This window comes from Equus quagga, chromosome 4 (genome assembly GCF_021613505.1).
Source record: "Equus quagga isolate Etosha38 chromosome 4, UCLA_HA_Equagga_1.0, whole genome shotgun sequence".
NCBI classification, from domain to species: Eukaryota; Metazoa; Chordata; class Mammalia; order Perissodactyla; family Equidae; genus Equus; species Equus quagga.
This window is the reverse complement of record NC_060270.1, coordinates 91,384,713-91,398,123: the sequence shown is the minus strand read 5'-3', so window position 1 is coordinate 91,398,123 and position 13,411 is coordinate 91,384,713. Positions and strand designations below refer to the sequence as shown.

General features: G+C 37.0%; 1 protein-coding gene across 5 annotated transcripts in view; it reads right to left on the bottom strand.

The window, feature by feature from the left end:
• The window catches only part of MBD5 (methyl-CpG binding domain protein 5), a 196,611-nt gene that overhangs the window by 33,775 nt on the left and 149,425 nt on the right, over window positions 1-13,411 (bottom strand). For all 5 annotated transcript variants that reach the window (XM_046658752.1, XM_046658748.1, XM_046658754.1 and 2 more), the window contains one exon: window positions 9,045-11,180. In XM_046658752.1, coding sequence (XP_046514708.1) covers window positions 9,045-11,180 — 2,136 coding nt within the window. The remainder of the gene's footprint in view (window positions 1-9,044; window positions 11,181-13,411) is intronic.

Genomic DNA, 13,411 nt, shown 5'->3' with positions numbered 1-13,411 from the left:
AGCTATAACAGGTATGTAACAATTGTAAAAGTGAAGGTGTCAGGGAAAACTAAGCAAGTGGTAACATTTCATCTGGATTTAAGAGTGGGAAAAGAGACAGAAAGGACTTCTAAGTAGAAGCAAAATAATTTTAAAAAGAAAGACAAGGAGATAATAAAGTGCATGGAGGGTAATAGAGTCCTATGCATACTCAGAACAAAGAAATAGGACTGAAAATATTGCATGCTGCTTTCCCACACACCCAGCCCTCCTACCCATGGTTAAACCTGCTACCTTAGACAAGCAGTGATGAAATTTGAAATCATCTTTCTAAACTATTAAAGGCAAGGATCACTTATTCCCTCCATATCTGCATATGCTTGGCATTAAAGAAATGCTGGTTGGTTGAATGAGTCTATTAAGATCACAAAACTTGCGCTCAACTTCTAGAAATCAGGTCATTTGATAGTGTGTGTGTGGCACATATGTATGTGGAGAAAGGGAGAGAACACCACCCATTTGTGCAGAAAGTGAAAACCGACTCTCCAGTGTATTGGTCCAATGCCAGGAAATAAGAGACGCTAGAAAGGAGATGGCCGGAAGATGATGAGTTATTTCAGAAGACTCCCAGGTGCTCCAGGGAGTCAAAATCACATTACAGAGGAACAGGTCCATCTCAAAGAACTCTGAGCTGTTAAAGTCACTCATTAATGCTTGGGGTCATTCAAGGAGGACTTGAATTTTTATAGCTGGAGGGAAATTGGGGATTGCTTATTTCTGAACCACTTAACCTTGAATAGGCACTCTTTGGTGAATGTACTTCATAGTTCTGCACAAAAAACTTAGGGTCTGTTGTGGGGAAAAATGTTCTCTTAAAGTTGATTTTTTTTTTTTTTTTTTTTGCAGCCAAGATGTTTTGTCCTTAGTCTAATGAAAGGGAAAGTTGCTAAGAGTTTTTTAAAAGGCAAACTATTCACTAAACATTTAGCAGTTAAATAACCAAAAGGCAGGTGGGAGCCTGGAACAAGTTAGTAAGTTGCAGAAGTTCTTTAGTTGGAAAAAATGATTATTTCACATGAGCCAGCAGCACCATGAACTTGCATAATTTCTTTTTCTCATTGTCTCTGTTGTTTTTAAAGAAGTAGGAGAGAAGATTGGAAAGACACCCAAATAAACTTTCCTGTTGCCATATCATGTGCCTAGACACCCAATCAGGGATTGAGACAGTCTAGTACAATGAGGAAACAATGGTGGGAACTTGCTCGGTGGGGTAGATTTCCAGATATCAAGTGTTCTTTGCACACACATATAATTTACGATGTGTGAGTTATATATGTATGTATACGGAAATAGCATCAGAAAATTTTTTAAAGGATATTTTCCTACTAATTTCATTCTTGACATGTTTTATCTGCCTTATTATTTAAAACTGCTTTTCAAAACAAAAGTGATGTCTACCTCTTTAAGAGTTCTCTTCTTCACCACCAATATTCTTTGAGAAAAGTGGTTGCTAATATCATGCTACACTCATCTAAGGCTGGCTAAGTATTAACAATATTGTTGTACATGTCTTTGTACATGTACAAAAGAGGGCATAAAGCTCATATCAAGTGGACCAATGAGGTGTTTAAAAACGTTATACCACACTTTGATCTATAGCTCCAATTTTGAATAAATACTACTTTATGCTAGAAAACTTTTTCTAAATTGATATGCCAAAATACTGATTTTTAACCATAAAATTCAAGAGCCTAAGAAATGAGTCATATAGAAGGTACTCCTTCACCAGTTGACCTTTATCATTTGCTCTGGCAAGTGTACTTTAACTGCAAACGGGGCCAATGGTAATCCTTAAAATGAACGCTCCTAGAGACAAGAGAAAATATCACGCCTTAATGTGTCTAATAAATTGATTCACTTTTCAATCCCATAGAATTTTCTCTATATTTACAGGATTGATTTTAAAAAAATAAATTGAAAGATAACTTTTAGAGGAAGTCTAGATCGTTCAATAACTTTTTTCCTCCCAAGCCTTAGTAATGGCATGGTAATATGTATTTATATATTGATTATACATATCAATCTCTATCTTTGTGCTTTGGATCCTGATGTAAATTCCTGGCATTCCTTTACCAGAAATAGGCAGGAAGCCCTAGGGACTAGTGGCTATTTGTTCTCTACAAGGAAGGGAGGGAGGGACCCCAAACCAAAGCACTTAGGAGCTGAGAGGGAAGGGATCAACTGCATTGTCTGAGACCCTCATCAGGGCCAACCTGCTGGGGAGGAGGAAAGAACACGGATGCAGCTTGAATCTTGGAATGTGATGTCTCAGTAGTTAATGACTATATCAAGGTCAGACTTGTGGTGGTAATGGAGTCAGACAAGAAAAAGAAATGTGATTTTTTTTTTGGCTACTCATCATTTGTTTCCTCTCTTGACACATAGAATTACTCTGAAAACTTGGAATAAATGAAAAATGCTTGAGATTTTTCCCTTGTTTACTCAAGTAACAAAAGGCTTTTTTAAACAAATGTTTTTTATCGCATTTTTGTTAATATTTATTGTAAAGAAACAAATGTTGAGAAAAGAGGTTAAGTCTCTTGCTTGGTAGGATTTCTGTTCTTGGAATATGCTAAAGTTAAAATGCTTCATCAATATCCCAATTGTAACTTTTATCTCATTTTGCTTAATGAGCAGAGCAAGAGTTTTTAGATTATTAATACAGTTAACTTTGTATCTTTCCATTGTATGTTATTTTATCTGCAGCTGAAACAGTGCTTAGCCCATACTAGGTGCTCAATAAATATTTGCTGAGTTAATTGCCTCATGAATATTCTAAGACAGCATTTAAACCTATCTGAGGCTGCAAAATCACTTTAGTATGCCCTAACCAGTACATTTTGATAAATGAAATAGAAAAGAAAAAAAGAGTCCATTGGGTAGCTGGGTATTATTTTGTGGAAACTGTTTCTGTTAACTTATATATAAGAGTGCTGGGTCATGTCCTGTTAATGGGTGATAAAATCTTTTCAGTGGGTCATGACTGTCATAAAAAAAAGAAATAGAACAAGATAGGATAAGACAGAATGGGTCAAAAATATCAGAGTACATCACATGTAATGTGTTTTTTCCAGAAAACTTTTATTTGTTATACATTAAAAACATATCTCTAGTGGATTGTAATGCAAGTTAATTTCTTACTGTGGGAAGAAGTAAAAAAAGTTTACTTTAGGATCAGGGCTCAGAGCTGCGCAGCTCTGTGGGGGATGGTCTATGGAGTTGTGCTCCAGGAAGCATATTTATCAGACTATAGGGTGAAAGGTGTCCCTGTGCACTTGTGCAGCCCAGGAGCCCTGCTCCAGTGTTTGTGATAAATACTCTCTCCCATGAGTCTTGGATAGATATTCCAAACTTCCCTGGACTAGCTCCTATCCTAGGAGTATCTCAGTAACTACTTCAGGCTTCTGTTGTCTAGTTCCATTTTTATCTGTAAAAAGGTGAGTTGTTAATTTAAATTTGCAGGAGGTATAATTCTTAGAAAATAATTTTTACTCTACTGTTTGCTTGGTTGGCATTAATGTTGTTTGATATAAGTTCCTAGAAAGTCAGAACATTATGATTTGATTTATTTAGTACTACATGCATGTGGAAATGAAATCTGTTCTGATGACACTATAGGAATATTTTTAAGCATTATTTTTAATGAGTCAAATTTTTTTAGATTAACATTACTGCCTAGAATTTGGGTACTTTCAGAAGCTACTTCGCTTCAGGGTTTTCAGACCACTTGATTTTAGTAAGTAACAGCTTATGCATCCACTAGAGAACTGAAAGATTTTTAGTGGCTTTATAAGTGAGCTTAGTGTATTGCAGTGGAATAAAATTTTCCCAATTTGCACACTGGGGCAATTTATTTCTTGAAAGGTACAAAATAAATCATTGAATCAGCAAACATATAACACCACTCTGAGTTATCACCTTTGATTACATAGACTCGATGTCTAAAGTCAAACATATTTTAACTCCTTCTTTTGTACACAAGGAAATATTAAACCTGGAATATGTAAACAAAACAAGTGGTGTAACCCTGATATTAGGAAACCTTCTTAAACAGCAAGACATTGTCTATTGTAAAAATATCTTACAGCAAAGAAGATATGGCTCATTTTGCAAAAATTTAACCCAAAAGAATAGACATAGATTTTTATCATACAACCAAGAATTTAATGTAGTTTTGGTATTTGGTTAAAAAACAAGAGCAGAAGGCAACTTTTAACCTAGAAGCCTTGTGCATCAGATGAGGGATAAAATCTAGGCATTCAAATTTTTGGGTGGAAATACTTTCAATAGCAACTATTATTAATTCTGTCACAACCTTAAAGGAGCTTCTGCCTTTCTTCACTCTATGTTAGTCTATATAAGACTAGAATATTATTTCTACACAAACTTCCCATATCCTGAGAGGGCTAACCTATATAGCACAATCCACGCTCGAGCATTTTTATCTCATAACCTTTTTGCACCTATAACCTCAAATGTAGGGAATGAAAATTTCCCTTTATTTTCTTTACTGGCATGTTCTGAGAATAAATTAATACACAGAACAAAAAACCAAGCTCATTACTTTACAGTCTTTTACCCAAAGTGTTCTTTTGTGGTCTCTACTTCATTTCCTTATACCTACCATATCAATGGCTGTACTGAGTTTCAATCAAATGTATTTTGTGCTGAGAGAAAAACACCTTCTTTCCCAGAGCTTTAAAAAATATATAGAAATATCCATGAACATGTATCTATTCATAGGTTTATTTATATTCTTGTTAGTCATTGTATATCTTTAAGAGTTAAGGCAAATAAATGTTTGAATTATTTTCTCTTCTGGTACAAACTCATACTCTGCCCCATCAGAGGATTATATTTTCATGTGTTTAGAAGAGGTGATTAAATGTGTTTTATCAGAAAAAAAATAGAATATAAAAAGTATTTTAAAGTGAAAAGTTGTATTTAATGATTTTATCACATTGGAGGAAGAACAGGTTCAGTTATTAAGATGGTTAGCAGAGTAGTTTAAATCTTTTTGTCTTTCTGAAAATTGTGAAAAGCCAGAGGGCCATGGAAGGGATGGATTGTCATGTGGCCACTGACAGGGCTAGGTCCTCTGCAGAGGCCTGGATTATTGGCAGGTGTGTCTTTGTTCTATAGTCAGCGGGCTGGCAGCAGTGAGACGCCCGAAGGAGGCATGAGCCTGATGGAATTTGCCAGTCAAGGGCACTTGATTTTTGATTCCTCCCTAAACCAAAACACCACAGGACATATGCTGGAAACCACTTAAATGCTGAAACTTGTCTCTCTTCATAACCGGAGAAGTTGCTTTAAATGTCTACTACTAATGGATTTCAGAACATACCTGCATTTAGCAGTTTGAATGTTTGGACTAAGAATCAGGAACTTTGGGGTTTGGCTGCCAGATCCATCAGAGCTTTGCTTTATAACTTGAAGAATGTCACCAAGTATCTTACTGGTCAGTTTCTAAATCTGTTACATGGAAATATTCAACTTTACTTGTTATTTGATGTCCAAAAGGCTAACAGAATTGTAAACTTTACAATGCAAAGTGTTTAGACAGCCTTAGTGGAAAGGCAATTTCAAAACATCAACTAGAATTAATAAAGCCTTGTATGGTGAGTTTTAGAAATGTTTTCTAAGCATTTCAGATCTTTTATCCATATATCATATCTTTTATCTTTTACTGTCTTTGCCTCCAATTCCCATACCTGAGTTGCAATACATTTTGTAAATGTGTCCCATAGAACTCACATATAGGCCTAAAAAATCACTATTGGGGTTATTTATGATAGGAAAATTCTCTTTAAAAGAAGTTTTTGAAAATAATTACCAAAAAAATTAAGCATTTTCAGAGCAAGTGATTTCTTGTCTTAATTGATGTCTTAATGTAACATTTTTGAGCTGCTGCTTAGGAGAGTGGAAAAAAGGCACTGGATTGCGTTCCGTCCAGGCTCTGTGACCACAGAGTAGAGTTGGACCACATTACCTGTGGGTCTCTTTCACCCTCACTGTGCTATCATGCTTGGAATGGCAAGACCCGCATCTGCATAGTCGTCTCCTTCAAAGGTTTACTGACACATCACCCACTAGGAAACTCATTCCTATCTGAGTAAGTGAGGTGATACCAATTCATTAAAATAAAGGTCACCAAATGTGATTCACAAAGTGGGGAGCAGTTCTCTTGATATTTTTGGCATTTCATCTGTATTGACACAAACATTCTAATCATTGTAAACTATGATATCGGAGTCCAAAGAGAGAAAGCAACAATAACTTGACTTTTGTCTAAAAGTGCATCAAAAATTTACAAATGTGGCTTCTAACATCATCATTGTGCTTTAATTCATTATGTGTTGGACATTTTTAAAGATTTTGAAAGTGAAAACAGTATTTTGGACCACTGAATGTTTCAGATGAAGAACTTAGAAGAAGAACAGCTGGGAAGAAAATGGATTTTAGAATCTGAGGAACCTGATTTTGAACCTTAATTCAGTTATGTATGATCTTGGACAGTTATCTGTAAAATGGGGACAATAATCCCTTATACTTTGGAAAACTGCACAAATTAGAAATCCTATAGGTAAGTCACCTGGCACATAATAGGTACTCAATGATAGCTATAAGCAATGTGTTAAGAATAAAATGTGTTTTTCTTCTCATTTCTTACTGGTATGCTAGGAATACCCAGCAAAACCTACAGGGATAGCTGTGACTGACATCTGCTGTCTAACTCTGAATGCTCAGCTTTGGCATTTATTTGATGGATGAATAAATGTCAGTGTAAATAAATATCTGGGCTAAGCAATTACAGTGACAGTATACTTAGTTGACACAGTTCACTACGTATCAAAAAGAAACATGGCATTAGAGACCTTGTCAATATTTAGCTCATCAAAAGTTACATTAATTAGTAAATCTACCCATTTTCAAAACCAGCTGCACATCATATCTATGTACATTAATTAGTATTTAATTTTATTAGGTTTAATATTTAAAAAATTCTTACTGACCTAGGTATTTATCAAGCATACGCTTTCTGTTAGCTTACACATCATTGGTCACATCCATATCATTACCAGATATTTATTCTTGTCCCTTTTAGCTATTTATATGCTAACACTTTTCTTATATTAATAAATTTTCAACCTGTGTGTTTTGACAATCCCAGCACTAGCAATCCAGATTCAATGTTTTACAGAGATGCGTGGAACAAGAAAATACACATCCAAGACTATATAAAATAAGTCTAAACTTAACAACCAGAAGAAATAAGAATATAAATAAATGTTGGTCTTTTCCATTGTAGATGAATTGAAATACATCATTAATAAAATACATACACTTTGCAATATGAACTTAGACCTGAAACAAAGTCAGTTGAGGTAAGGGGTATCAAAACTTAAAGATTTAATACAATGAGACTAACAATGTCTCATCTATATGATTGAAGGTATGCTCAATAAATATGGTGTATTTTTGAATAGTGACTGATTTTATGTAACTTTAATCTGCTAAATGAGTAAGATTAAATTTTCATTTGTGTGGAATTATCTAAAAAGGATTATGAGTCATTGAAAAGTTGGAAGCCCCTTTGGAATAAGTATCCTGTTAAACACATAAAAAATAGTTTCATGAGGTTCCTTAGACTAAGAATATCAAGAAGGCACTAATCATTTCAATTATCTTCTCCACCTTATATTCTTTTTAACACAAGAGGCCGATGAACAATTCTTCATTAAATACTGACATCAAAACATAACACATAACACAGGCTGTGGAGGATGGCAGGTATAAGTAATGACACCAGGAAGGAAAACATTTGATTTTACTATCAGCAATGAAGACATGTAGCTTATAATGCTTTTCCAGCATGGTGGTATAATGCAGTCTATACGTATCTACACAATAGCTTATTATTAAAAGCCTCAGCAGTTTTCTCATTTCCAGTGGCAATCTGGTTTTTAAAGCCCACTGTTCTCAGATCTGAATAATATCTTTTCTACTATCATCTTTTATTTCCTCTCTGTCATTTGCCACAAATCATTCAAACCATTAGTGTTGGCTTTTAGGTATTCTTTCTAATGTTTTCATGGTCAAATTTTCTGATGTCTCAATGAATTCACCTCTTTAGTGCTTGTTTTGTTTTTTCTAACAATTTCTGAGGATTCTATTACACAAAATACAGTTCTTTCTAATGTGTCTACTTTTAAGTAAATTTATCTCCTTCATTAATAGTGGACAAAGAGATATAATCAATTCAGGTTCAAAACCTTAATGTCAATGGTAAAAATACAGGTTTAGTTCTATAAGAAAATTGTAGAACAATTTCAAGATCAAAAATTCTGGAAATCAGGTTTTCAAGCCTTTTTTTATTAGAAAACTTAAATTATTACCTTTTTTTAAAAGGGAGGAGCCAATAACCATTTTTGAATTTTCTCAAACAATAATAAAGGATAGCAAACTAGAATAAGAAAACACATTAGAAGACAGCTTTCTACATCATACAACTTCTAGTTACCTTTTCCTATCCATTCACCTATTTCTGGTCAGCAGCAAGAACAAAAAATCCATTTATTTTTGCCTTTTTGGGTTTTCCAAGATGAGCTCCATTTACCTGAATACAAACAAAAGCTACGGGAAACGGCTTTTATATTGGCATAGACCAAGTACATGTCTCACAAACCAGGAAACCCTGCCTTCTATGGCTTCTTCTGTAGTTTAGAGTCCAATGGTTATAAAACCAACTGAAAGTTGAACAATATTCAAAATGACACAGATTGACAACAAATAACGGAAACACATGGAATCCTCTTGGCTATTTTTTTCTAATAGACAAATCCCTAGCATTCTGTAAATAAAATTATAAATACTAAAGAAATGATGAGAATTTCACAATGGGGAAAGGATCATTTCTTATCATAATAAATATTTTGGTACAAATTTTAAAAAACGTAGAAAAGTTTAGTACCTTTGGGTACTTTTTTCTAATAAAACCATACCTGCTTCAGAACTTGTTTGATTATAGCTGCTAACAATGCTGTTTGGTATCACTGGAGTGGAGGACGTTGAAATTCTTGACTGAGGTGGATTGGGATGTAATGAATTTCCTAAAGCCATGCCCGACTGACTGAGCATCCCACAGTTCCCGCTAGCCTGAATCTGATTTATTAAACCTGCAAGATGGTGGTTCGGGACTGGACTGTTACTGTGAACAAAGTTAGTGTTTGCATTGTGGCAGTGCACGGCTTCCCCTCTTAAAGGTATGTTCTGTGTCAGTGAATTCTGAAGAACACTGGAGTTCATATTGGGATCTGTAAAATGCAGCTGGTTAGCAGAGCAAGGCAAAGCAGTATTTGAGCCCCCACAACCCGGGGCACTATTGCTACTCAAGTGAGAGCTTTGACAACTCATAGACTGTAGTAACTGAGACATTGAACTGATGGGAAATGAACCCTGACCCTGCTTCCTTAGCAAGTCGGGTCCAGGTTTAGGAACTGCAGAACTATCCATTTGCGACTGTCTGAGCAAACTCAACACTGTGGTAGGTGGCTGTTTTCTTTTCCGCAATGAGTCTTTTTGCTGAGACATCAGCTTATCTCTTAGTGCTGCGCGACCACTTTGCCCTTCACCTGTTGGGAGAAGCATGTTGGCAGTAGGAGGGAACATGGTGTTTAAAGTGCTATGTCCTTCAGTGTTGCCACTGCCAGCAACAGCTCCAGAATTGCTACTGCTGCTATTGTTGTTACCAGCAAGTTTGTTTTGATTTGCTAGCTGTGCTTTGGCTGCTGCTGAGAGTAAACTACTTGCTGGAAAGGAGGCAGCATTGTGCTGGTTCAAGATCTGATTTAAAGGCATTCCCAGCAAACCAGGCTGACTCTTTACAGAACCACTTCCGGCAGATGCAGTAGGAAAAGCTGCACTGCTTGGGGTATTTAGTACATTACTCATTCCAGCAATTAATGGGTTAGGGATATCCTTGTACTGATGATGTCCATCGGACTTGGTAGAAGGGCTTGATGGCATTGATGGCCTTGGGGACCCTATTGTTGACCTTGGTGACCTGGGTGGAACCTTAATACCACTACAAGTGGCCTGGGGTCCTAGAGGTGGCATCATGAAATTTCCGTGATCTGATGATGTGGAAGATGAGCGTGATCTTTGGGGCGATGCCTCAATCCTTCCAATTCCAGTCCCCATCATGTGCACTGGGGATGTCACTGGAGAAGGGGACAAGGAGGTTGAAGCTGAATGCTGAACTCTTTGTACATGACTCCCATGATTCATGTGACCAGGTTTTACGGTTGGCAAAGGGAGATTACTTGGCAAAGGAACAACAGCAGGAGGCATGCTTACATTCATCACAGGTACCTGAGAGTGGACATTTGAATGGAAACTAGTTGGATTAATGATAACAGGGTTCTGATTCACTGGTTTACTAGGAATAGGGTCAAGAATGCCAAGTGGATCTTTCTCAGATGTTAATGGCTTTTTCTGAAGAGCACAAGAAGGTGGAGGAGGGGGAGGTGGGCCTTGGGGTGGTTTGTGGTGGAACATTGCTCGTGGTATTTCCATATTACTTGAAAAATTACACATTGGTTTTTTCATTACTGGACTCTTGGTAGTCAAGGTTGGGGAAAGAGGTATATTAGTCCTTCCAGCCATTGCACAGGATGACTGTACAGGAGAACCATGTAGCATTACTGAAGGTGGAGAAAGAGGAGTCCTACTCAGGTGAATAGGACTAGAATTGGGAGCTCCATGAAAACCAGGATTATTTCTTGTGAAAACATCAGGGCTTCCAAGTGGGTCAGTCCTTGGAGAGACTGAGCCATCTCCATATATCTGGGAACCTGACGACGCTGGGCTGGGCATGCCTCCATGGCTGCCACGGAATGGAGATTTCTGTCCATGTTCACTGCTGCCCAATCTCTGCCGGGGGTAGACAGGGTGGAGTTCTTGTTGCTGGCTTCCAGGCAGTTCTTGTACATATAGCCTTCCCATGGCATTTGATGATCCAATCATTAACTTGAAAGGATTCTTACATTCAGGCATTACAGAATTTGTAATTCCTTCATGAGACTTATTTCTTACAGATCTTGGAGTTGCTGCCCGTGAAGGTACTACTGGAGTTGCATCTGATGTGAAAGAGAAAAAAAGTTCTGTTAGTAGTCTCAATCCTTTTGTGTTAGGAGGGGGGAAAGGAAAGAAAGGAAAAAATGAGAAAGGGAGAGCATCTGGAAATAGAAATTTGCAAATAGAAGCTGTGACTCTATGCAATTAAAAAAAGTTCTGCATTCTACATTAAACTTTGATTTAAAAAATGTACATTATTCTCCCTTGGTTGACCAAAAGTTCTCATTAACTGCTCATTATACTTGTTTGCCTCTTATCTATTAAGATAGGATGGGGATCTGAATCAGTACATACTGACGTTAGCCATTCTAATTGACAGCCCAGATGGAAATGATGATGTTACTATTTGGTTGGATTTGAATTTTTTAAGAACACAGTAATAACCGAAAATCATAATCTGTGTGGCATAATATCTTCTTGGGTGATTTAAACGAATTGCCTTTTTCACCAGAAAATCTGTTAGGCTATAAATATTTCTGTTACCTTACTGAAACCTTCTCAGGACGGCTACAGAAACTCTTCCTTATTCCAACATTTTCACTGTGAGAGCAAAAGGGTCTTAATTTTTGTGAATTGAGTAAATGGGATTCTGAATAATGGGAGTGATAACAACAGTAAATGCAGTGATATTACAATTATGCTTAGCTTCACATCAAGCCTGTAAAACTGTAATACTGCAGTTTCTCTGCCCTTAATCAGTCATTATTGTAAAAACAGCTTTAGTCAACCAAATTAGGTAAAAGATGGCAATTCTTTTTTTAGGATAGAATTCCTATGCAAAATTTAGTCAGAGTGCTAAAATCTTCAGTACGGGGTTCCAATTGAGTATTCTCTTTTTACACAGCACATTGCTCCCTCGCTGGCTTTTTGGAATCCCTTCAGTTCTTTTGGAGATCAGACAGAATACAGGCAACGAAAGGCAGCTGGGTCATCATACAGAATTCTCACTCTATCATGTCAGAATTCTAGATTTAAGTTTTTTAGCCCCTAAAGATGTTTAACTATTTTATAAAGTTGTGCCTTCTAAAACAGGGATAGCAAATAAAATTAGTTTCCCATCAACTGGTGATGACTGCTTAGAGAGCTATGTTGAAAAAAATGCTGAGCTTCAGCTGGGCTCCATGAGAAAATGCCAAGGAGTCTCTCCCAGGTACAGGGGATGAGAATGGTACCATTCATACTATATGTTGGCCATCCCTATTCTGGGATTTACAACAAATTAGCAAGCATACTTAGATTCATTTGCAATTAGAGGTATATTTACTTGAATGGATAGTTGCATGTTTGAGACAAACATACTTCTCTTACCTGCTAGGTAGTTTACAGGTTAAATCATACCATAATGATTTTTAAGATAGTGGTTCTCAACCTGGGGTGCACAGAAGTCTAGGCAAGTGCACTCAAGATGTAAGAGAATGCAGTGAACATAGATTTTTCTTGGGAAACATGGGCTTTCTGTTTCTAGCATGGTGGAGATTCTTTGATAGAGTGATTTCTGGATATATGAAAAGTTGAGCACCAATGATATAAGAGAATTACAGCAGATAAGCTCAACTGAACTTATTTTCTCATTAAGGAGAGATTTTTGAAGTTTGTAACAAAAGAAATAATCATGAAAAATATTTGGGCTACTGTGCTTGGCATATGGTGAGGACACACTTGTCTGTATTAACATCACTAGCATTACTAAAGGATTGTGTCCTTTTTAGTAACAAAACTACTGAGTTGTGTCTTTTCTTGGCTATTTATATAATTTATCTACAGTTCAATGATTAAAAATATAGACTTTGGGGAGGTGATGTCAGCATCATGATGGAGTGAATTGTTCCATTTGTTTCTCCTCTCTAAGTTACAACTAAATGGACATTCACTGACTACCAGAGGATGCCTGCACAGCACAACAGGATGTCTGAGAGATCTATGCAGCCCTGCACCTGAAGGTAGGTGGGCTGGATCCCTGGGAGGTAGTGGAACTGGGTGAGTGGATCTCTCTTTCCCTCCCTGGTAGCAGCCAGCCAGGTTGTGGATCCTCACACAGTGGCCAATGTGACTGTAAGAGGAGATGGGGGCAGCTCGGCTCCCAAGAATGCTTTTTGGGTTGTAGCCCAGCCTGCAGGAGTGCCCACCATGCCATGGTAGCCCCGCTGGTGGGAATGATCTACACCAAGTGGTGGCGGCTCAGCCTGTGCAAAGATGCCTGCCTGCTGACCACAGTGCTGGGAAGAAGGCACCT